At 44.8% G+C, this 24,922-nt stretch overlaps 1 protein-coding gene across 2 annotated transcripts in view; it reads left to right on the top strand.

The window, feature by feature from the left end:
* Positions 1-24,922, top strand: part of PRDM4 (PR/SET domain 4) — a 35,685-nt gene that overhangs the window by 6,585 nt on the left and 4,178 nt on the right. For both annotated transcript variants that reach the window (XM_075938356.2, XM_075938347.2), the window contains exons 4-9: positions 1,010-1,804; positions 4,250-4,399; positions 7,651-7,769; positions 17,932-18,017; positions 21,357-21,484; positions 23,063-23,377. In XM_075938356.2, the coding sequence (XP_075794471.2) occupies positions 1,010-1,804; positions 4,250-4,399; positions 7,651-7,769; positions 17,932-18,017; positions 21,357-21,484; positions 23,063-23,377 (1,593 nt within the window). The remainder of the gene's footprint in view (positions 1-1,009; positions 1,805-4,249; positions 4,400-7,650; positions 7,770-17,931; positions 18,018-21,356; positions 21,485-23,062; positions 23,378-24,922) is intronic.

The raw sequence follows: 24,922 nt of genomic DNA on the forward strand, positions 1-24,922 counted from the left end.
GTCGTGGGCAGAAAAGCCTGGTCTGCTGGGGGGGAGGGGGCACTAACTGGTCAGACCAGGGAGTCGCGGAGCAAAGCCGTGGAGGAAGCCCGCAGCGGGACAGCCCAGACGCGCCTGGGCTGTCCTGCTGCGGGCGGCCTCCGAGGCTTTGCTCCCCATCTCCCTGGTCTGCTGGTCAGACCAGGGAGTTGCGGAGCAAAGCTGTGGAGGACGCCCGCAGCGGGACAGCCCAGATGCGCCTGGGCTGTCCCGCTGCGGGCGGCTTCCAAGGCTTTGCTCCCCGTCTCCCTGGTCTGTTGGTCAGACCAGGGAGTCGTGGAGCAAAACTGTGGAGGAAGCCCGCAGCGGGACAGCCCAGACGCGCCTGGGCTGTCCCGCTGCGGGTGGCCTCCGAGGCTTTGCTCCCCGTCTCCCTGGTCTGACCAGCAGGCGGCGGGCGGCGGGACTGCGGGACTGCGGCTCATCTGGGCGTCCCGCCGCTCCCGTCCTCTGGGGCGAGAAAACCCCTGTTCTTAACTGCGGATCCGACGTAAGTCAGATCCGCGTAACTCGGGGACTGCGTGTACTCAAATTGCTATATAAACTCTTTGTCTCATTTCACTATGAAGTGTGGGTCATATGTCGTCAGAGGCTCAGCTGTCCTGAATGTATCAAAATTAATAGAGTATTTGTTTCAGTGGATGAAAACTTGCAGAGGTGACTCATCATAATTTTACAAAGTTAAACTGCACCTATATTGCCACTGGTAAAGGTGTATTGTTGTCACATGTTTCTTTGTGATTGGTTTTTTTGTTTAGAATTGCCAAGAGTTTGCATTTGGAAGACCTAGCTGAGTCTTGTCTTAATTGAAAATAAAGGGTATATTAAAAGGAAACTGCAGTTAGTCTCATAAAGTATCTTGATAAAGTGTGCTGAAATGGTTTGTAGTTGTGGATTATTTTTTACTGTTTGAAAACTGAAATTCACCCTCTTCTTTTTCTCCTTTTCTCCATCTCTTCCCTTTCATCAGGTATTTTATCTTATTTAGCTGACAGACCACCACCTCAATACATCCACCCCAACACTATAAATGTTGATAGCAATCCGGCTTTATCGGTCTCCAGTAACCCTTCAGCCCTAGATCCCTTCCAGCCTGGCGGAACTGTGGGACTGGAATCAGGGATTGTCTCCATGGACTCTCGTGCAGTGAACACACATGGTGCTCAAAGCCTGCATCCTAGTGACAGCCATGAGGTAGCACTGGATACCACAATCACTATGGAAAGTGTTTCAAGGGTAACCAGTCCAATATCTACTGATGGGATGACTGAGGAGCTTACGATGGATGATGTAGCTGGGGATCATTCACAAATCCCAAATGGTTCCAGGAATCATGAACCATTAGCTGTAGACACAGTAGGCAGTAACTTGGCTTCAGATGCAGTGGGTCATGGTGGTGTCATACCCATTCATGGTAGCAATTTGGAGCTTCCTGTTGTCATGGAGCCTGACCACATTGCAGGCCGGGTAGGCGGTATATCGGACAGTACGCTAAATGACTCCATACATACTGTGGCCATGAGCACCAACTCTGTGAGCGTGGCGCTCTCTACCTCACACAACCTAACTTCCTTGGAATCTGTCTCCTTGCATGAAGTGGGCCTCAGTCTTGAGCCTGTGTCTGTGTCTTCCATAAACCAGGAAGTAGCCATGGGGCCAGGCCATGTGGATGTGTCTTCAGACAATCTCACCTATGTACCATCATCTCTACAAATGGAAGACTCCAATTCAAACAAGGAGAATATGGCTACTTTGTTTACCATATGTGAGTGTGCCAGTATACTTGGTTCTGCCTCTGGGTTGCATTTATTTTGTAACTGTTGTAAGGGGTGAGAATATCAAAACTATTGCATTGAGCCTTATAGATGTCTTTTAGTGGGAGAAACCTGTTAAGACCATTAAGCAAAGTTGGAAAATTTGCAATTGGGGAGTAAACCTCCAACATCTAGACATAATGGATCTCTGTTTTAACATGATTCTGTTGTATGTTTTCCCACTTTGCCTGGAGGTTGGAACCTTAATTGTTACCCTGTGAACTTTTTGTCTTTTGTGGATTTCCTGACTTTTTAATTTGACAAGTTTTAATTATATCACATACCAAAACCATGATTATAATATAGAGTTGTAAGGAGCCATGAAAAATGAGGCACTCAACAGAAAATCCAGAAAAAAGGGATGTTCTTCTAATTTCTCTAGTGACCTCTATAAAAAGGTTTTGTGTTTTGAGGCTAACTGATCTTTCAAGAGGACATGTTCAGGTCTTGCTCTAGAGCCTCTTGTCCCTTCTGGACTGTCTGGAGGGCAGTGCTCGAGAGTATCACAAAATTTATTTCCTGCAGTGGAGATCCGTGTCTGTCTAGTACTTCCACCGTCTGTCTGTCTGGCTTGCTGCCACTTAACTGTGAGGCTATATTTTAATAAGAAGGCCTTTACATTTCAATACCATTGTTGTCATTATCTGGTTTTCTTCTTTCTCTGTCTTACAATACCCTATCAGAATCCCCAGCTTGACCATCATGCATTTGAAGAAGAAATACATTTAGCTTAAAAATCTCCAGATTTTGCATGATTTTATGTGCATCTAGAGGTTTTCCCCAGATCCTTCTTACTTCAAATGGTTGAATGGACTTGACAAAGCATAAATTGATGGCATTGCTGAATGCTACTCGTGTATATCTGCACTGCCCCAAAAAAGGTATGCTTTTATTTCAGGTTAGTTAACTCTCATTAACTAACTGGTTGAGATAGTGGTGTAGATGCGGCAACTCTGTTTTATTTGGAGTTAGCAGGTTGGTATGGGCTTTGACTTGAGCTGCTAACCCCGTTAAAAGCAGAGCAGCTATGTCTAAACCACTTTTTCAACTGCAGTTAGTTAATTCAGTTTAGTTAACCCAGATTAAGAGTGTACCCTCTTTTGGTAGTGTAGATATATCTTATGTTTTATTGTAAAGAATAACTTTCCCAAATGAAAACTTTCATTTTAGCTTTTCATTTTATTTTTTAATAAAATGAGTTTGTGTCCAGAAACATGAAAGTAGGGAGGAAATAAATTTTTTTCCAGGTACTCCAAGCCTGGGTTTTTTTTGTTTCAGTTGTTTCTATGGGAGATTAGTACTTCTGCAGTACCTCCGTTTTACAAATGGGGAAAATACAAAGACCTACAAAGGCTAATAACTGCTAGGAATGTGAAAGGAACCAGGTGAGGCTTATCAGTTCCAGTTAAATGGGATTTTACATCCCTAATAACTACTCTCCTATTTTGAGGTTAAAATCTGTATTTGTAAAATAAATTGAGATTTTTTTTTAAAGTTAGGAGAGCTAAGGTACTGATATGCAGATAAAATATGGGCAATGAATTCTCATCCATTCCACTACTAGATGTAGATGTCCAATTAAAAAAAAAGTCATTCTCAGTGTTCTACTTTGTATTTTCCATATGTTTCCATGCTGTCTTTCTGTTGTTGAACTAGAGGCTATTTCATGTTATCAACTCCTGTTATTGCAGTTATTCTAACCATGAGTGTCATCCTTACACATTAATCCATTCTAATGTCAGCCCTATGCACTCATCCATCTAGCAATGGATGTGGTTGTGACCATATAGTCATTCAATGTATACTTCATGTAGGGCCACATTATGATACTATTATTCATTTTGGAGGCAGACAATCAGCTCATATAAATTGTCCAAGCTCTTTTGCTTTAATGGGAGCTAGATATACAGGGATAAGTTTGGAAAAACTTGTTAAAGCCAATAAAGTAGGCAGAGGCATCACAAGATAAATCTGTGGAGTAAGAAGGGGTCCTTTAAAACAACATATTAATCTGATTTAATATTAAAATCCAATGATGCTGATGAGTTATCAATCAGAAGAAGCCTATAGATCTGCTCCTGTTTTGAATTTTCCATTCCCAGCTGTGTAATAGATTTCTCATGTGACTTTGGACAAAGCCCTAATTTCTCTTGCTTCCTTTCACTACCCATAAAAGGGATATATATCATACTTATATGATACTTATAATCGTACTTCCTTCAACTCTGTGTCTGTCCTGTCTAATTAGATTTTAAGCACTTTGACAGGGAGTCTCTCTTATTGTAGAGGGCTGATCACAGTGGGGCTTTTTGTCATTTGGGTCTTCTAGGTATTACTGTAATACCAATAATAAATAATACCTCACACATTTGTATTGTCCTTTTACCCACCCACAGGGTGCACGCTGTGTGACAAGGCCTATCCATCAGACTGTCCAGATCATGGGCCTGTAACTTTCATTCCTGACACCCCAATAGAGAGCCGAGCCAGACTTTCTCTCCCGAAACAGCTTCTTCTCCGGCAGTCTATCATGGGAGCTGAACTAGGTAAGGAAGATCTAGTTATATATCTCAACACAGCAGTAAAACAACTCCACTGATATTAATAACAATAGGAAACATTAAGGAGGAGACTGCAGAGATCACCTCAGACAGTCACCATGATTACATTTAATGTGCAAAAAGGTCTTGGTCTGTGGCCTTATTTTTGGACTTTGCTTAGACTAGGATTTTAAGTTGGCTCATTAAATATGTTAGCTAACACAGTAGATAGCCTTGTGTAGATAAGGCAATGTTTGCTTTATGATGTGCTAACCTAGTTGATTTGAAGCTGGAGCAAAGTCTAAGCTTCAATTCATCCACCTTAGTACATGTTAATGTATATATTGCCTTGTCTGCACTAGACTTTTCAGATGCATTTGCTAATGTGTTCCGATATAATTTAATGTCTAGTCTAGCTAAAATGTTAGTGCAGGAGATGTGTTTGTTTCTCTTTCATAACCATTCAGCAATAAATAGGACCTGCAGTACTCCTGTCTAGCCAAAATATATTCTGTTTTCAATGCTGGAAATGTTGCACAGCCACAATAAGTAAAGTGTACATGTAAAACATAACTTGAGACTTGTATATTTCATCCAAAGAGATATTTAATCTCTTTTGGAAGAAATTGTTGATGTGTGGAAGAGTAAGGAACCAGCATTTCTGAAAAAGGCTCCAATTTAGATTGAACAAGATCAAGGTGGTGTAAATCACCATAGCTCCATTGAAGTCAAAGAAAGTAAACTGATTTATACCAGCTGAAGAGCTGACATGTTCTCTCTTGACATGGTGAGTATTGCAAATTCTTACCCTACCTTAAGTCTTCTTTTTTTTGAGGGAGATTATCAAAGAGATGCAATGATCCAGCTCTAATAATAACAAATCTTAATTTTCCTAATATCAGTGAGTTTGGTTTCAGACCTGAATATGGTAATAAGCATTGCTTACTAATTGTGTTAGATAACCTCCTGGTTTCGATAAAGATCTGGTTTCTAATATGGTGCTAGATAAGGATGTTAAAATGCTATTATCTGGCTAATCATATAGTCAATACAATTTGTGACAGAGCCGCAGCAGGGGTTGCTCCAGGAGCCTACTTGAGCTGGGAATGAGCAGTCCTGCCTCAGGTTAGCCCTGGAGCCACCGGCGCTGTGGCTCTGCATTTTAAATTTAGTAAGAGCCACTCCTAGCTCCTGTCCCCCACCTTTTGCTGCTTTTCATAGAGGCAGCAAGGGGAGGGGTGCCACAGAGAGCACAGGGTGAGTGAGGACTGCTTGAATTCCTGCTTGCTTTGTGCTTCCTGCACACTTCTGCTTTTGAAATTTACAAGAGCTCTATGGGCTCTTGTAAATTTCAAAAGCAGAAGCTCACAATGGGAACCTGCGCAGTCCTGCTACACCTCTGCATCCCCTGTCCCCTGTGGAGATGGTGCTGGGGAGAACTGGCTTTTAAGCCGGCTCCCCCCAGCACTGGCTCCTGCTCTCCTCCCCCCCCTTGCTGCCTCTCTCTCTGATAGAGGCAGCAAGTGAGGGGAAGCAACTAATGGAGTTGCTACTCGACTATCGACTATCAACTATCGATAAGCATTTGCTTATCAGTTACTTCACTATTTGCTTACATCTCTAGTGCTAGACCTACTAACAACTTCAGTGCTGTTGATGTGCCAGCAGACCCTAGCTGGGCTGATTGACTTGCTTTTGAATCTCTGCAATCTGTTTTTACTTTCAGGGAAGCTGCCTGGAGTGGGGGGGGAGGGAGGAGATAATATAGGGTGATTACTTATTAGCTTTAAAACTCACTTTTACTGAATTGTATTAGTCATTCTTCCTGTTTTAGGTAGTTGAGGGAGTAGGTGAAGCAGACTGGGTCTATTACCTTCAGTAGGTGGATTAAGTGGGTCTGGCCCATGAAAGCTCATCACCTATTAAACCATCTTGTTAGTCTTTAAAGTGCTACACAGTTTTTCCTTTTGTTTCATCAAATCCAGACACTGCAGTTAACTAACTTTCCCGGTGACTGGCTGAAATTGGAGCTTGACAAGAGCTAGCTGCTTGAGGTTTAAGATAGATAGAGATACTGATTGTAGTTCTGAGGGAAGCAACACCAAAAACCATCAAACATCTGACCACTATTCATCAGTTAGGGCTGATCTGTAGTGAGAATTTACTTCTGAGGCATATAGCTATGCCTCAGAAGTGAGAAAAATCCATGCCCCTGAGAAACCTAGCTATGCTGAGCTAACTTAAGTGTAGCCAGCACAAGGTCATCAGAAGAATCCTTCCATTGACATAGCTATCACTTCCTGGGGAAATGGATTACCTGGGCTGATGAGAGAACCTCTCCTCTTGGTGTAGATAGCATATACAAAAAAAGCACTATAGAGGTACAGCTGTAGCAGTTTAGTGTGGACATATCTTCAGGTTTGCAGTCTGGGGTTCTTGTGGAATCCCTAGCTGCTTCTGGGTATTCTGGTAATACAATTGCTCAAGTGCTGCCTTTTCCATCTACACTTGGCAAGTAGATTATGACCTTCCTTTTAGATGTGGGCCTTATTATTATTATTATCCATGTTTTTGTCACCAAGATTGGATTATTGTATTGCACTCTAGGGTTCCAAAGACTAGTTGGAAACTTCAGCTAAAGAAGTTTGTTTGCTTAGTGATGGTTCTTGTTGGGAACAAATTACCCCTGTGCTGAGCTGCACTATTTTCAACTTTGTTCTTGAAAGCTATCAAATGTATTGATATAGGGCTATAAATATAAATGTTTATTATTATTATTATTAATAATAATAAATAATATGGATACAGGAATTTATCCGCCCATCACAGAAATACATTTGCCTCTGGCAGAAATGCAGAAGCTATTTAACAGGGCCTAGCAACAATTCTGGCAATTTGTGGGGATTAGGTAGACTAAATTCGTGGGAATTTAGGTAGGTCCTGAAATGATACATTTTCTTGTTCTGCTGAAAGTTCCATGAAGTCTTTAGTTTTACAAGCTCATCTGAAAGTAAATGACTTGCTTTAGAACACAAAAATAAATATTGTAATTAGGACAAAATGGCTCTGTGGGGTGTTATATGATGGTAGTGGCTCTTGTTTCTGTGATAATTGTATCCCATTTATGGAATGCAAGGTTTTATGGTCTGATACCCTGGTGTAACTCTCAGAACATTATCTGAAAAACAGCCCATTTTTTGGTAGTGCTTGACTTGTTTAAATAATTGACTCTGCAGTCAGTGCCTTTCTGCTGATAGGTGTGTGGACAAGGGAGACCATTCCTGTGAGGACATGCTTTGGACCTCTGATTGGGCAACAGAGTCACTCTTTGGAAGTAGCAGATTGGACAGACAAGGCAACCAATCACATTTGGAAGGTCAGCGTATATCAAATCTCCTAAATTGTATGTCAGTGTCAAAAGTCCCAGTATGAGATTCTGTGCTTCGTTTAAGTGCTTTAAAGATCTATTTAGAATGACCAACTCTGATGCTGAAATCTTGGCACTATTGATTTTGTGGTTAAAGGTGACACTGTAGTCCTGATTCTTTAGTGTCTACTTAGTCATCACTCCCAAATTTGGGTTTCTTGTCTCAAAGGTATATTTTCTCTCCAGTGTGTGATGCTGGTTTTACCCAGAGGTGATGTCTGATGATGGTTTGGCTTGCAGAACCTGCAAGACAGTTGAATGAAGATAGAGGTATTCCTTTTGTGGGAGTCCCTCTAGACAAAATCAAAAGAACTGTTTCTGTAACTACATCAGGGTTCTAAGTAGGAACTGCCATCACCTTTTTTTCGCTCTGAAGTCCTAGCTGAGATGTCCTAGTGCCAAGACGCTATCAGCACTGAAATGTTGGAAACAATTTGCAGGCCCAGACTGAGGTGGCTCCAGTACCTACTGAGTCTCATTCAGTGCTGCAGCTCTAAGAATGAATAAAACAGCTGCTTCTTTGAGGAGTATCTCTGTGAGTGCTCCACCTTAGGAGTTTGAGCGCCACAGCACGCCCAGCCGGAAGATTTCAGTAGTAGTGTTAGTGACAGGTCGTTTGCGCGTGCACAGCACACTCCACATGCTGGGCAGTTAATGTGCATGCCCTTCAGTTCCTTCTCTACCACCAGTGGCATTGGTCAGAACCCACAGTGCGCTGTGCATTGAGCTCCTCAGACAGCCTTTTTACCACAAATTTTAGTCAGCTTTTACCTTAAAATTGCCTCCCTTGTCCCCTGTGGGGGCTCCAGACAAGAGCTTTCCAATGCTGCGATCACCTACTGCACCCTGGGGGTCCCAGGACCTGGCTACAATGCTGAAACAAGCTAGCAAGCCTAAGCCCCCTGCGGCACAAAAACCCAGGGCAACCCCCATTACCACCAGCTCTGCGCTCCGCTATTGATAAAAATAGCGGTTGTACCAAAGCCCCACGCTTGACACCACTGGCATGTGTACTTTCTCCAGTACCGGGCAAGTCAAAAGGCACACAGGCACTTATGCCTCAAACTTATTCTTTTACAATTGCAGACCAACCAAAAGTTACCTCGGTACCCACAACTCCGCTTTTTGGTACTGACACCTCCCCAGCACTAGCCAGGTTCTCTCCAGCAAATATAACACCTTCTGCATCTCCTTTATCTAGTGAGAAGGAAGCCGTGTCTCTCTCTCAAATGCCATATCACCCAGGCATTCCTCTCCTAAGAGGAAGATGCCTCAGCCATAACCTATGATACCTCAGTGGCACCCCAACCAATGGCTACTACCTCTTAGCCCTACTGGGACCCCTGGGCATCTTTCAGAACACACCAGCAGCAGCAACAATACCATCATGCTAATCAGGTTCATTCAAGACCCACACTGGTCACCTCCCTAGATGTGTCTGGGGATAAAATCAACTTTGATCACCCTTTCAGCGACAATGACTCAAACAATTCATCCTCACCCACCAACTCAGTTGTCCTCCTCCCCTCAGGTGGTGATTCCAGGGTTTTCCAGGACCTCTTTAAAAGGGTGGCTGATGTATTAGAAATTTCATTAATGATGCAGCCTGACACTCAACATAAGCACACGAGCATCCTACAAGTCACACTGGTGGTTAACTTAGTGCTACCCATGGACTCTGCCCTCATGGATCCCACTAAACAACTGTGGCAAACACCCACCACTATATCCCCGGTGGGCAAAAAGGCAGATAGAAAATATTACGTCTCCTCTCAGGGTGCGGAATTCCTCTTCACATACCCTCCTGCCAATTTCCATGTTGTTGACGCTGCCAACCAGAGGGCAAACTTACCTTACCAAAATCCACTTCTGATAAGGAGTGGAAATGACTTGACCTTTTGGGTAGAAAAGCCTACTCCTCTGTCTCCCTCCAGCTTCGCATCTTGAACTACATGGCTGTGCTTGTAAAATATACACATCACATCTTCAAGAAGATATCCACTTTTATTCAGTATCTTCCAGAACAAAAAAGGGAGCAGTTTAAAGCCAACACAAATGAGGGCTCCTTAATAGCCAGGACAGCCCTACAGGCTGCCCTTGACTCTGCTGACACTGCCGCTTGTTCCCTTGCAGCCGCGGTTTTGATGAGAGCATCCTGGCTCCATATATCTGGCTTCCCAAAGGAAGTCCAGACAAGGGTGGAAGACCTCCCATTTGAAGACCCAAAGCTCTTCACGGAGTCTACCAACACTTTGTTGCATTCCTTGAAAGATTTTAGAGCCACTCTTTGCACACTGTGCATTCAAATTCCTGTGCCAAGATGAAAACAAAACAAATGCTATACATAGAGACACAGACCTGCTTTCTTTACTCAACCACGGAGGCACTATGACCAGAGGAAGTGCCAGCGCCAGGGCAGAAAGCGGCAATCCGTCAACCAGCCCACCCCATCCCAGCTCTCTAATAATAGATAAATGTTTTGAAGCTCAGTTTGGGAGTCAAATTTGTCTCTCCCCACCCGTCCTTCATGATATTCCAATATCCATACAACACCTAGCACCGTTCTATCATTACTGGTGCCTCATAACATCCGACAAGTGGGTGCTGGATGTCATAAAGAATGGATACTGCATACCGTTTCTGTCCATCTCCAAACCTCAACCACCCACTCCATCCCTCGTGAGTCTATCCTCTGCCAAGAAATCGACCACCTGCTCTCCATCAAAGTAGTGGAACATTCCCCACTAGTACCACAACACTGGCGTCTATTTCCGGTATTTCCTCACAGAAAAGAAGTGAGGGGGATGGAGGCCAATCTTAGATCTCAGAGGCCTCAACAGGCATGTTCTTTCCCAGTACTTCTGTTTTGTTACCCTTTCCACCATCATCCTCTCCCTCAACAAAGATGACTGGTTGGCGACTGTCATCCTCCAGGATGTGTGTTTCCATGGGCCTATCCACCCCCACACAGGAAATACCTCAGATTTACTGCAGGTGGACACCACTTCCAGTACATGGAACTCCCCTTCAGCCTTTCCACTGCACCAAGGGTATTCTCTAAGGTACTGGCAGTAGTCGCAGCTCATCTGTGCAGGCAGGGAGTGTCCATTTTCCCTTATCTGGATGACTGCCTTATAAGGGCCAACTCCCTTCAAGAAACACAAAAGTCAGTATCACCATGGAACTCTTTCTATCCCTGGGCCTCCAGATGCACCTCTCAGAATGTCAACTCCAACCAACCCAGGTGCTAGAGTTCATAGGGGCCCGACTAGATTGCACCACCGCCACTGCATCTTTGCCCCATCACAGATTCCTGGCCATACGGGAGCTCATCCAACTGCACTGCACAGCTCTCCAACTACACGCCAGAGCATGTCTCTCACTCGTAGACCACATGGCAGCAGCCACCACCATAGTCCCTCATGCCAGATTACACGAGGCCACTACAATACTGGCTCAGCACAGTATAGAAATAAGACCAAAAAGATACAGCTTCCTCAAGCTGGTCTCGGTGCCAGTCACCATCAGAAACTTGCTCCAGTGGTGGTTGAACGCACAAAACATGGGAGCTGGGGTCCCCTTCCAAAAGTGAGTCCCCTCCACTATGATTACCATGAATGTCTCCCAAATAGACTGGGGAGCCCACATTGGCACCCTTACCACACAAGCCCGATAGTCACCCACAGAGACCATTCTGCACATCAATACCCTCAAGCTCTGTGCAGTATTCTATGCCTGCCAGCATTTCAAGGACCACATCTCCAACTCCACTGCAGATTTTTACAGGCAACCAAGCTGCAATGTTCTACATCAACAGGCAGGGAGGGGCCAGATATTACCCCCTCTGCAAGGAAGCAGTCCGCCTCTGGATGTGGTGCATTGCACACAGCATAACCCTAGTCGCCTCACACCTCGCAGACAAAGACAGCCTAACAGCTGATTTTCTCAGCAGGAATTTCTCCAGCTGCAAGATCCCACCATTTTATATCAAATCTTCCAGTGCTGGGGTTTTCCCCAGATACACCCATACCAACACAAAGTGCCTACAGTACTGCTCATGTGCAGGCATCGGCTCACACTCCCTGGGGGAGACATTTACGATCCACTGGGGCATAGTACTTCTCTATACATTTCTACCGATACATCTTCTCTATCGAGTGGTCAACAAAATCTGAAGGGACAGAGCCAATGTTATCCTAATAGCCACTGACTGGCCGAGACAGATGTGGTACACTTACTTGCTCCAAATGTCATCCAAACGGCCATGGTGTCTCCCTCGGCTCCCGCATCTCATTACCCAGCACTGTGGCCGCCTCCATCACTCACACCTTTGCACTCTCCAGCTCCAGGCATGGTTTCTCATTGGCTCACTCCACTAGAATCACAATGTACAAATCAAGTCCAAGAAATTCTCAACAGCCACAGAACATCCACTTGGAAATCTTACCTGTACAATGGCAACGTTTCTCTGCTTGGTCCCAAAGAAGCAAGCTTGATGTGGCCTCAGCTCCACTATCTGTGGACCTTAAGAACTTGGACCTTTCCCTGAGCTCCCTTAAAGTCCATCTTGCTGCAATCACAGCTCTTCACCAACCAATAGACGATACATCAGTTCATACACCTGATAAATAAAAGGTTTCTCAAAGGCCTGCAAAACACTTACCTGCCCATCAAACCGCCAGTCTCCACCTGGGACCTCAGTCTCATTCTTAGGGCCCTAATGAGAGAGCCCTTCGAGCCGATGGCAACATTCTCAAAGCTCCACCTCTCCATGAAAGTGGCCTTCGTTGTGGCTATAACATCTGCCAGAAGGGCTGGAGAAATCGGGGACCTCATGACAGACCCAGCATTTACCATTTTCCATAAAGACAAGGTGGTACTTTGGTCTCACCCCAGGTTCATGTTGAAGGTCCCCTTTGCGTTCCATTACAATGAGCCCATCAGCTTACCTGTCGTCTTTTCTAAACCTCACGACAATAAGGCACAAGCAACGCTCCATACGCTCGACCTCCATAGGGCTATTATGTTCTATACAGATAAAACCCCACAGAACCAAAAGATTATTCATTTCAACTGCTGAACCAGCTCTGGGACTTTGTTTCCTCACAGAGACTCTCCAAATGGATAGTGGAGTGCATAAGAGTGGCATAAGCAGCCTTCAGCAAAGAACCACCTGCACAACTTTGTGCGCACTCAACCAGAGCCATGGCTGCATCAACTGCATATATCCAGGGCATTCCCCTGTTAGATATCTGTAAATCAGCTACTTAGTCACCCGCTTATACTTTTGCGACCCATTATGCCCTCAACATCTCTCTCTCTAGGGGAAACCCTGTTCAGTCACTCTGTGTCACGGCTGCCCATAAGCTCCTCCTCCAGCGGACGCACTGATTCATAATCACCTAAAGTGGAGCACCCTCAGGGACACTCCTCAAAGAAGAAGAGGGTTACTCACCCTCTGACTTAACTGAGGTTCTTTGAGATGGGTGTCCTTGTGGGTGCTCCACCACCCACCTCTCCTCCCCTCTGTCAGTGCATCATCACGCATCGCTACCGGGGCAGAGAAGGAACTGAAGGGATTGTAGCCCGCGCATGTGCATTAACTGCCCGGCAAGTGAAGTGTGCTTCGCATGCGCAAACTACCTGTCACTAGTACTGCTATTGAAATCTTCTGGCCAGGCATGTTGCGGTGCCCAAACTCCTAAGATGGAGCACCCACAGGAACACCCATCTCAAAGAACCTCAGTTACCGCAGAGGGTGAGTAACCCACTCTAATCCAGTGCTGATGCTCTGACTTTGAAACCATCCATAGCTATTGGTACCCAAAGACACCTAAGTTCAAAACACCAGTATCAATGCATTGTTCTGAAGAGAGGCCATAAAAAGCTTTCCTGGAGTCCACACACCCCTGTCATCTGCTGATGTTGGATTATTGGTTCTGAATTCCTCTCCTCCTTCTGTTCAGTCAACTACGCTTTGACAGCCTTGAGGTTCCCAGGAGAAATGCTTTATTATTTAAAGAAAAAAAGTGTGGCGGCCACTCCAGGACCATGCACCTAAAGTCTCAGTTCTGATTAGATTGAGCCATCTGGTGCCATATCTTTGATGTTCTAGCCTTGGCATCTATTTTGCTGCATTGCCAGGAAGACCTTGCATTTTCATCCTATGTGTGTAGCAGGCAATCTGTGTCAGGTACAGGTCCTTTGAAAGTATTTTCATATTGTTTTAAGTTTACCTTCAGTCTGAGTGCACAGGTGGAAAGTGCTTAATTTATAAAATTGGGATTCTCAGCTGACATGTTGATATGTCATCTATTCCTTGGAAATCAGCATATGGCAGTTGCTACCAAGAAGGTGACATTGGCATTATATTCCCTTTCCTTGGGAGAGAAACTCTAGCTAATTATTCCACTTCAGCTCACTTCAATCCATGGGATGCTTTCATTTAAGCAGCACATTTTTTAAAAAGAGACAGAAAAGGGGACCTGTGAACGGTTTCCTGACATGTCTTAGACATCATTGGTGCATTCATGTCTATATCTAGATTCTGAAAAACAGATAGGCTGCTTACCATGTATCTGGTGATATTTTTATCCAGACTTATATTTGTGACTGCCATAAAACTGATTGATTACAAAGGCACCATTCTTTCTTGACTGTATTCGCACCTCAGGTCATTCAAGGTGCAAAAAATAAAAGGTACCAGATGCTTTTCAGATCATTCCCTTTTCAGCTTCCTTAACATTGATGGACTTAGAATGTTCTTCTTCTCCAGACTTTTCTAAGTTTGTGGACTCTGTAGATGGTGAAAGCTCCAAATCACAGTACTGGAGTTGAAAACAATTTATTGAAGTTCTTTCCCTTTATCTAGGTAGATTATTTGAATTGAGGTGTCTTTTTGTGTGTGTGTTTAAAATCCCTAAATATTTCAGGTAGGTATCAGTCTGGCATTGTGTATTATACAAGGCAGGGCTACTCAACTTTGGAAGGGCTACTCAACTCTGGGGCTACAATGATACTCACAGCACATGCCTAGGGCCACGACTTAAGTGTGTTTGCATATACATGCAAATATATATATGCAAATATCTTCTTTCACGCTGACGGGAATGAATACAAAGATTAAGGCAAGACTATACAACACACAGGCCCCATTTAAGTCAGTTCTGTTGATATTAATAAAATACAATATTTACCGGTTTCCACCTATACGATAGCACTTTTAATGAGCAATGACAGTCCAGGAATTTAACTACTAAAACGCATATCAACAGAAGACTGTTATATTGACTTGCCATTGTGGAGCGTGTTCCCAGTGGAGGCCATGTTCAAAGGATCCCACCCTCGGGCTGCGTGTTGAGCCCTGCATAAGCCCAAACTGCACCACGGGTCACAAACAAACGGGCCGCTGGCCGAATAACCCTGATATAAGGGGATTAAATCACAACTAGATCTCTTTATTAAAAAAGAGTACAGCCATCGTTTCTCCAGTTCTGCTTCAGGATCAGATAAGATCCAATATCTTTGGCAAACTCCTATTTCTTGGGACTGGAATCTGGTATTCCTCTACATATTTCGTATGATTTTTTTTTTCTAGAAGATCTGTCTTCAGGTCGCTCAAGATGGAGCCAAGATGGTGTTGATGGCTTTAAGGTGGTCTTTATGCTTTTCTCTTCAGACATCCTAAGTCAAATGTTAGCAACACTTTCTAGTTTATTGACTATTAGTCTGCAGGTTGGGGTAAGAGTATCCACTTGAGCCTGGAACCTCTCACATTGACTCCTGACTTCTGGAATGCTAAGATGCTTGATCAGGACATTTTTCAGAAGTCTAGCAACCCAGTCAAAAAGCAGAAGCGTTAGTTGAAATAACCCCCTCACTTTTAATGCTATTACACTTTTTTTTTTTAATATTTAGAAACCGTGGTTTAGTTTTGTGTAGGGTGAGATTTCAAGTTCCATTCTTGCATGCACTGAGCAGCAGTCTTCACTTACCTCATAATAACGACATTTCTGGAAGGGTTGCTCCATGTACTACTAATATTGCTTGAAGTAACTGCTTTGTTTTGATGGTTGCACTGAAGAAACTGGATTTCTTTTTATCAGTGCAGTTGTGGGATGTTTTAATTGAGGGTGTATTTACACTGCAAATAAAAACTCCCTGCTGGCCTGAGCCAGCTGCAAAGCAGTATAGATTTACATAAGAACCATCATACTGAGTCACACCAAAGGCCCATGTAGCCCAGTTTCCTGTCTTCTAACAGTGTCCAGTGCCAGATGCCCCAGAGAGAATGAACAGAATAGGTAGTCATCAAGTGGTCCATCCTTTGTTACTATCAACTTCTGGCCAGCAGAGGCTAGGGATATCATCCTTGTCCATTCTGGCTAATAGCCATTGAATGGGCCTATCCTCCATTAATTTATCTAGTTCTTTTTTAAACCCTCTTATAGTCTTGGCATTCACAACATCCTCGGGAAAGAGTTCTACAGGTTTACTGTGTACTGTGTGAAGACAGACTTCTTTTTGTTTGTTTTAAACTTGCTGCCTATTAATTCCATTTGGTGATGCCTAATTCTTGTGTTATGAAAAGAAGTAAATAAAACTTCCTTATTCATTTTTCTACACTCCTCCTCATTTCAAGCATCCTAGAACCTAGGCTCCAGTTTGAGCCCGATTAAGTGGCCCACAGCCTGAGCCAACTGGCATAGGCCAGCACTGTGTGTTTACCTGCTGTGTAAACATACCTGTACTGACCTGAGGAATGTTTCTTCCAGTCCATATCTCTTTTACCTTTGGAGTTGGAAAGCCCTAGGAACCTTTGGTTTGTTATTGGTTAGAGTATCATTTGTACAGTGCACCTGTGAAAACAGAATTATTCATAGCCATTGCTGCATCCCTCAGACTTAGTGAGGTACAGATCAAATAGCCTATAAACCGTAGTCCATATGAGAACCATGTTTTTATCTATGTCCTTAGCCTAGTTTCCAGTCTAGTCATTTCTATTGTCATCTCATACTGGATGCTAGCTTGTCTGTATTTCCCCAAGTCTCTCCCTAGTTACAACTAGCACATATTCATTCATATGATAACTTCAGACATATTCAACTAAATACATGCATGTCTTATTTTTTTAATAGAATTTGCAAAGTTACTCAAAACTTTGTAGATGCTTGAAGTAAAAAAATTCTCACCGATCTGTAAGAGTGACAAATTGTAATTTCTCACGTCTGTCGTGTAGTTTTACCGATTTTCTATGCCTTTTTGTTCACCTAGAACTCCTCAGTATGCCTTTCTAGAATATTTGTACTGATTGATGATCTCCACATGCCATAATGTGCAGAGATCACTCAGAGAAGAGAGGTGTTACTTATTAGCAGTTGTTCTTCAAGAATGTCAGTTCTGCATATTCACTCTCCATCCACCCTCTCAGGGGAAGCAGCTGAGGGTTGGATGAAACCACTCCTACATCTCTATCATTGGATCTCTTCATGATGGGGAGGGAGGATGAATGGCCCCAATCAACACTATTGTAAAACTTTTCCACAGCTTGATGCCAGGAGGCATTAGTACTACCAGGGTGCCTATGCAAAGGTAACACTCTTGAAGACTGTTAACTCAGGCCAACAAATCATTGGCCTACCCTGTTTAATCAGTTAACTAATTTAAACCTGATTTTACATCCCTAGTGGGAGGGAGGCAGGGGGTAGGGATTAGTGCTATTGTGGTCATGGCTCCCATTAGGAATATGAGGTTCCAGTGATGTATGACTCTTGTCTGTCTAACCAAGTATGTGTGCTTGTTGCATGGCCTTGGTAATAGAAGGCTCAAGGGACTTCTGTGCAAGGTACATTGGTTCTGAGTTTGAAGACAAGCTCAGAAAAGAAATGACATTAAATCACCTCATGTAGTTTAGGCGCCCCTGTATTTTTCTGGCTTGGTTCACCATTGGGCACAGTTAAGTCAGATGGTAGTTGTGTGGGAAGTGTCTTGCTGGAAAGAGCTCCTAGCTCAATCTGGGTAAGCAATTCCTCTCCTAAAGAAAGTGATGACCTCTGATCAAAGTCATTGCCCTATCTTATCTAACACTGCTTGTTTTATCTTTTTCTGTCAGATGTACCACAATGGCGTCCTGGAGTTCTATATCATTACAGCTGATGAAAACCAGTGTAACTGGATGATGTTTGTACGCAGAGCCCGGTGAGAGCAGCGTGTACCCATATTGAGCAGATTTGAACCTTGTGATGTTGTCCTTTAAAAAAAGTATTATTTATACTACTGTAGCGCATAGGAGTTCCAGTCATGGTCCAGGATGCCCTTGTGCTAGGCGCTGTAAAAACATAGAACAAAAAAACCAGCCTCTGTCCCAAAGAGCTAATGATCCATGGTAAGGTGGGTGGGGATAGAACACAAATAGAGTGAATGTGTTGGTGGCAAATGTCATGTTAGATCCTTTAATTTGGAAGGCGTTATTTACAAGAGGATAAACTAAATGGAAGGAAAAGGGAAGGTGAGGGATGAAGGGCAGGGGTGGAGTGAAGCTGAGGTGATAAGACTGAGGGAGAGGCAGGGTTGGTGCAAACAGCCAGTGCCCTTTACTCCATGTGACTCTGAAATCTGCCCCTGACGTAGGGAGAGTGAGTGAATGGGCAATCCACGGCAGTGACTGAGTGGTGCCGAGTGGTCCTTTGAGTGATTTCTAGGGAGCTGGGATTATCGCTAGGAGAAATTAAAAAAGTGGCAAGCAAGAGGCTGGTATGGGGACAGGGACTAATTATATTGTAAAGCATCACTTGAAATCTGTGAATTGAATGTAGCCATTTGTCCTTTTAAGCTTTAAGCCGAAAGATCTATTGTTGTCTCTTCTCTTCAATACTCCTTTAAAAATATATCTGTTAAGATGGAATTTATTTGCCTTTTTGCTTTATATCATTACTGATAAGATGGCTCCCAGGTACTGCAGTGGGCGCCGAGACCATATTTTTGTGGGTTTCATTGCCTTTCTCCTAACTCCTACTGGTACTGAGCTGCGCTGGGAGCCTGCAAAGAGAGCTGTGCAAACTGATGTTAATAGTGTCCCATGAGTGAGCTAGTGGGAAGGATATTCTGTTTCCCTATTACTCCATGAGACAAAATAGATCGCCTCTATAACTCATTTCATCAGGCTAGTGAGCAGGAATCAAGAAGTTGCTTCTGGTTTTGGGTTTAGCAAAGTGGAGCAGTGTGCTGCATGTTTTACCATTGATCTGCTAGGCCACCAGGACACTATTGCCTCCTGGAAAATGTTGCCAACTGGTTTAAATGGAGCTAATTCTGCTTATACGACTCCTTTTATATTTTCTTTCCTAGTCTTTTTTTTTTTATTGTGGACATCAGAATGAAAATGGATCTTTGTTCTCTTAGAGCAGTGGTTTCCTACCTTTTTATGACCAAGATCACTTTTGAAATGACAGAATAAGCCAAGATCATCTACCGCCCCATCCCTTCCTTGAAGCCCCACCCCTTCCTCTCTATTCTCCTCCTCTCCATCGCTTGCTATCCCCAACCCTTATACTGCTGCTTTTTTTTCACAATTCTTCTGTAGTAAGAGGTTTTTCCAACATTTGGCCTGTCTAGACTGGACCAAATGTCAACCTCTTCTTTTGGAAGCCCCTCCTTATTCCTTGTGGAAAGAGGAATATAGGGGTTATCAAAAGAGCACATTTGCTCTTCCACTAAAAAAAGCGGAACAACAAATGCATCCTTGGATGTAGAAGAGTTTTTCTGGGATATCTCTGGAATCCTGAAAAACTCCTGCAGTCAAGCCTTATCCTCGCTGGGTTGAAGCAGGGTGTGTAGACTCTGGGGTGGGAATGAGGGATTTGGGTTTGAGAAGGGATGAGAGATGAAAGCTCTGGGAAGAAATCTGGATGCAGGAGGAGGTGGAGAAAGGGGATGCTGGGTCAGGGAGGGAGTTTCTGGCGAGCCAGGGTTGGGGTCAGATATAGGGTTAGGGTACTAAGCAAGCCATAGGCTTGTGGATATGAGGGTGTAGGAATTTGGGTTAGGGTATGTGAGGGACTCAGGGCAGGGGGTTCCAGTGTATGATAGGTTCAGCTCGAGGGTCTGGGGGAAGGGGGAGTGCAGGAGTGTTATGATGCTGTGGGCAGATGGGGGTTTGATGGCCAGGCTTTATTTTTAAATAAAATACTATGTCAAACACAAAAAGTTTCTGCATTGTCTTTATTTATGAGAAGGGTGGGGAACCTGTTTTGAGTCAGGGGTCACTGACCCACAGAAAAGTCAGTTGGGACCACACAAGTGAGATGCAAAATAAAAACTCCTCCAAACCTCCCACAAGCCTCACTAATGTGGCCCCACCTGTGCTGGTAGGAGCAGGGCACATGGTATTGGGGAAGGGCTCCAGGGGACAAGGGACGGGGTGCTTGTAGGTGCTGGGGCAGAAGACTGGGTGCCAGGGCAGGGGACAGAGTGCTGGGGGCAGGGTGCCAATGGGGGCTGGGGCAAGGGCCAGAGGGCCAGTGGGTTCTGGGGCAAGAGCCTGGGGCAGAGGACAGGGTGTCAGTGGAGGAAAAGGACAGAGTGCCAGTGGGAACAGGGGGCAGGGTGTTTGCTGGAGCAGGGAATCCTTGGCACGCGCCTTTCTCCCCCCTTTTCCCCCTCTCCCCCCAGAGGAGGGAAGCTCTGGCAAGAGCCTCCTCCCCTGCAAAGGAGGAAAGCCCTGGTGCACATTTCCCCCTGGGACTCCTCCCCCCCCTCCCCGGCACATGCATGCCCTCGGGACTCCTGTCTCCTCCCCCGCAGAGGAGGGGAACCCCAGTGCACGCCTCCCCACCTTAGGACGGAAGCCCTAGTGCGCGCTTCCCCCCGGGACTCGTCCCTCCTCCCCCGCAGAGGAGGGGAGCCCCGGTGCACGTGCTTTCCCCCCCTCCCCGGCGTGCGCTTGCCCTTGGGACTCCTACCTCCTTCCCAACAGAGGAGGGGAGCCCCAGTGCGCGCCTCCCCTCTCCCCCCCAAGCCACAGCATGCGCCTTCCTCTGGGACTCCTACCTCCTCCCGGCACGCCACAGACCTGAAGGAGGGGAGCAGGTAGCGCACGTCTGGAAACCCCCGAAGTGGTGCACAGCTGTCGGACTTCCCTCCACCCCGCGGGAAGCCGGCACTACCTCCATTTTTGGAGGTAGGTAGTGGGGCTTCTTGGGGGTGGGGGAAATTGGGGGGCCCCCGAATGCCTTGCAATCGACTGGTCGAGCCCTCCCGATTGACCAGTCGATCGCGATTGATGGGTTGGTGACCACAGTCTTAGAGGGTCATCTTGCTCATTTCCCCGTTGGCTGTCCCTGGTACCAGTTATTTCCACAGCAGCTGTTGTGATGTCACAAATGTTTGATGACTTTATATTGGAAAAAGCAATAGGAATAAGTTTCATATCATCATCCCTTGCGATAAAAAATGAGCAAAGTGATAGAATGTCATTTGAGAAGAACTGATTCTGAAATGAATTTTGAAAGGTGTTTAAACTCTTCTTTGTTGGTATAGGAACCGAGAAGAGCAGAATCTGGTAGCTTATCCCCACGATGGAAAAATGTATTTCTGTACTTCTCAGGACATCCCTCCTGAACAAGAGCTTCTATTTTATTATAGTCGGGATTATGCTCGACAGATTGGTAAGAAGACAGGCACATTATTTACTTTTACAAAGTTGAACTTGAGCTCCTTTTTATATGCTGCCTCTGGGTACTGTGAGCTGGGATTTCTTTGTTTGTCACACATGGTTGCGAGTCTCAGAGGGGTAGCCATGTTAGCCTCTAACTTTAAAAATAAGTTGCACCTTAAAGACTAACAAACAAAAATATATATAGTATCATGAGCTTTCATGGGCAAAACCCACTTCCTCAGATGAGCAGAGGCTTATTTGAGGAAGTGGGTTTTGCCCATGAGGTGCTAGAGGACTTTTGGTAGTGAATGGCATTGTAATCTCATTAAATTCAAATTCACTATAAGTAAATAACATTGGGTTATTCACTATTGCTATGGTGGTCCTTTAATTTCTCTCTGATCAGAATGAAAAGATTTAATATTACCATGGGACAGCGTGCTGTTTCTCTGCCACTCCCAAGTTATGGATGACAATAACAGGATGTATAAGATTCTCTAGATTTTGAGTGGTGAATTTCCACAGAACAAATGATGGTGAACTTTATACTTGCAGAAGCATTAGGGGCCAGGCCCTGAGCCAAACTACCGTACAGTATGAAATGCAATGCAAGCTTCCCTTCACCTGTCTGGCCTAGTTGAAAGCTTTATAGATGCCAACACTGATCAACAAGAAGGGAACTCTGGATCCACTTTTAGTTTTCTATCAGGAGGAACCAGACTCAAAAGAGGAGAGAGAATGTAAAATGACTTTCTCATTCATTGGACTTAAGGTTGGAGGATGCTGCTCCTGCCCATAATTCAGATGATGGACCATAATCTAAATTCCTTTCCTGGGTGTATTTAATCTGTATTGAGGCAACTCTCCCCATTCCAGTCAGGCCATGGGGAAGCCCAGGCTCAGGGCTTTCACTCCACCAGCTGTGGCAGCCCAGACATGGGTCTTCTACTTCCCCCTCCCTGCCAGGGCTTAGGGCTTCTTCTGCAGCTCCTGCCAGGGCTTGGGGTGACCCAGAAGGGACCCAAATTGGCAAGGGCCTCTGCCTTACTCTGTCCCTGTCCTGGACTAACAGCTAGGAGCCCCAGCTGAGGTGCTCCCAGCAGCATGAGGGAGATCCTACCTGTCTCCACCTCTGGGAACCTCCTCTAACTGCAGGAAGCAGGGAGGGTGCTGCCTTCACAGCCTAGGCCTGAAGGCAGCACAGAAGTGAAGCTGGCAATCTTCAGACCCCTCTATAACAACTTGAAATCTCCTTGGGCCCCATTATCTCATTGTGGGTCAGGACCCTCCATGGTTACACCACCATGAATTTCAGATATGAACACTTGAAATCATGAAATCGATCAATTTTAAAATTCTTACAGTGAATTTGGTAGGGCTCCAACCATAATCTACTGCAGTCTGTTATGTCCTTCAAAACATGCATACAACACGTTTTAATAAACTGTAGAGAGTCCATTTCACTTGCTTATATGTAATACCAGAGAAATCAGGGCCAATGTGCAGCCATGTTATGAAGTGGACCAGCAAATGTTTTGTGTGTGAAGGAATGACATGTTTAATTAAAAGAAATGCTTTTGGGTCATAGGTGTCCCTGAACACCCAGATGTGCATGTGTGTCATTGTGGAAAGGAATGCACTTCCTACACAGAATTCAAAGCCCATCTGAGCAGCCACATCCATAACCATCTCTCCAGCCAGGGGCATAGCAGCAGCCATGGACCAGGCCACAGTAAGGAAAGGAAGTGGAAGTGCTCCATGTGCCCTCAAGCTTTCATTTCACCTTCCAAACTTCATGTTCATTTCATGGGACACATGGGCATGAAGCCACACAAGTGCGATTTCTGCAGCAAAGCTTTCAGCGATCCCAGCAACCTTCGGACTCACCTCAAGATACACACAGGTAAGGCAGAGGGCCTGATGCATGCTTTAAGATGCCATTTCAAAAAGACTGTTTGATGAAGTGAAGTAAACTTTAACAGCTGGCAAAGGTGGCAGATTCTCAGCCCAGGAGACTGAAATTCTTTGTTTAAACACAAAATAGGCCCAATACATACTGCAGCAATGCAAACTTACCCCTGGTGCTATTTGTACATGCTTCAGCCTTGACTTGGAAGGACTGTGTATCTCTCCAGATACTTGTAATACCTCCAGCACCTTGGTACCTGGGGACTGCCTCTGGAGTGAGAGAGTAACAGTATCCGAGGGCTACTCAGTTTTTGATCTTACGTGCTGAGACTGCTGATATGAGTGTGCCAGTTGTGTTGGGAGTTTCAGGATGTGGATGCTTAACCATTAGGAACTGGACTAACCACCAGCTCATTTCCACATAAACAACTGAACAATTGTCAGGTGGTAATCACTAATCCAATTCTGCCAGCTTTAAACAAATGACAAAGGAATTAATTACACTGGGGTATGTAATAAGGATGTTAAGAGGTGGGTAATTGTCTAATCATGTAGTCTATACAGTTTGTACCAACTACATGCTCCGTTGATAAGGGAAGGAGCTCTATCCCAGCTCATGCTGGGTCTGGGATCTACCCCCGCTGCAGCTCTGCATTTTAAATGTAGTAAAGAGTTGGGCCAGCTCTTTAAAATGCATAGCCGCTGGGTCCGGGGCCTACTCCTGCTGCAGCTCTGCATTGCATTGCATAGCCGCAGCGGGGTAGTTCCCACACCTGGCACAAGCCAGGCTTGCTCAGCCCCAGCTTGTACCAGGTCCAGCAGCCCGCTGGGACCCTTCCCATGGACAGGGGCTGCTGCTGTGAAGCAGCCCCTATCAGTGGCAGCTGGGGCTGGCCACAGGCAGAGGCTGCTTCATGGCAGCCTCCTCTGCTGCCGCACCCCCCACACACTCTGGGTGGGCCAGGGATGGGGCAGATGGCACTGCAGAGATGGTGGCTGGGGGAACTGGCTGCCCCCCCTTGCTGTCTCTGATATAGAGGCAGCAAGGGAGGGGGGGAAAATGTGAGTAGTCACTTACATCCCTAGTCCATAACCAAGCCTTTATCCAGATTCTTCATTGCTCAGAGGTTAAATAAGGGGTCAGAGCCTGTGGATTTCACCAGTTACATATTGGTTTGAAGTTTTTGGCTTTAGATTTGAATCTTAAAGATAAATATTTTTTCAGACTTCTTAGTTAAATGGGTACCTGGTGGTGGTAATAATTCTTAATTGTTAGTGCTTGAACATCAGTATTATTGCAGAGGTTATGAAGTAAGCATTATTATCCTCATTTTATAGATGGGGAAACAGCAGAACAGAGCAGTGAAGAGATGTGAGAAAATAAGAATGGCCACGTGGGGTAGACGAGTGGTCTATAGCCCAATATCCTGTGTCTCGATCATTGCCAATTACAGATGTTAAGAATAAGGCTAAGATTTTTGTCATGGATATTTTTAGTAAAAGGCACAGGCAGATCATAGGCAATAAAGAAAAATGCATG

This window comes from Pelodiscus sinensis, chromosome 1 (genome assembly GCF_052426305.1).
Source record: "Pelodiscus sinensis isolate ZL-2025 chromosome 1, ASM5242630v1, whole genome shotgun sequence".
NCBI lineage: Eukaryota > Metazoa > Chordata > Testudines > Trionychidae > Pelodiscus > Pelodiscus sinensis.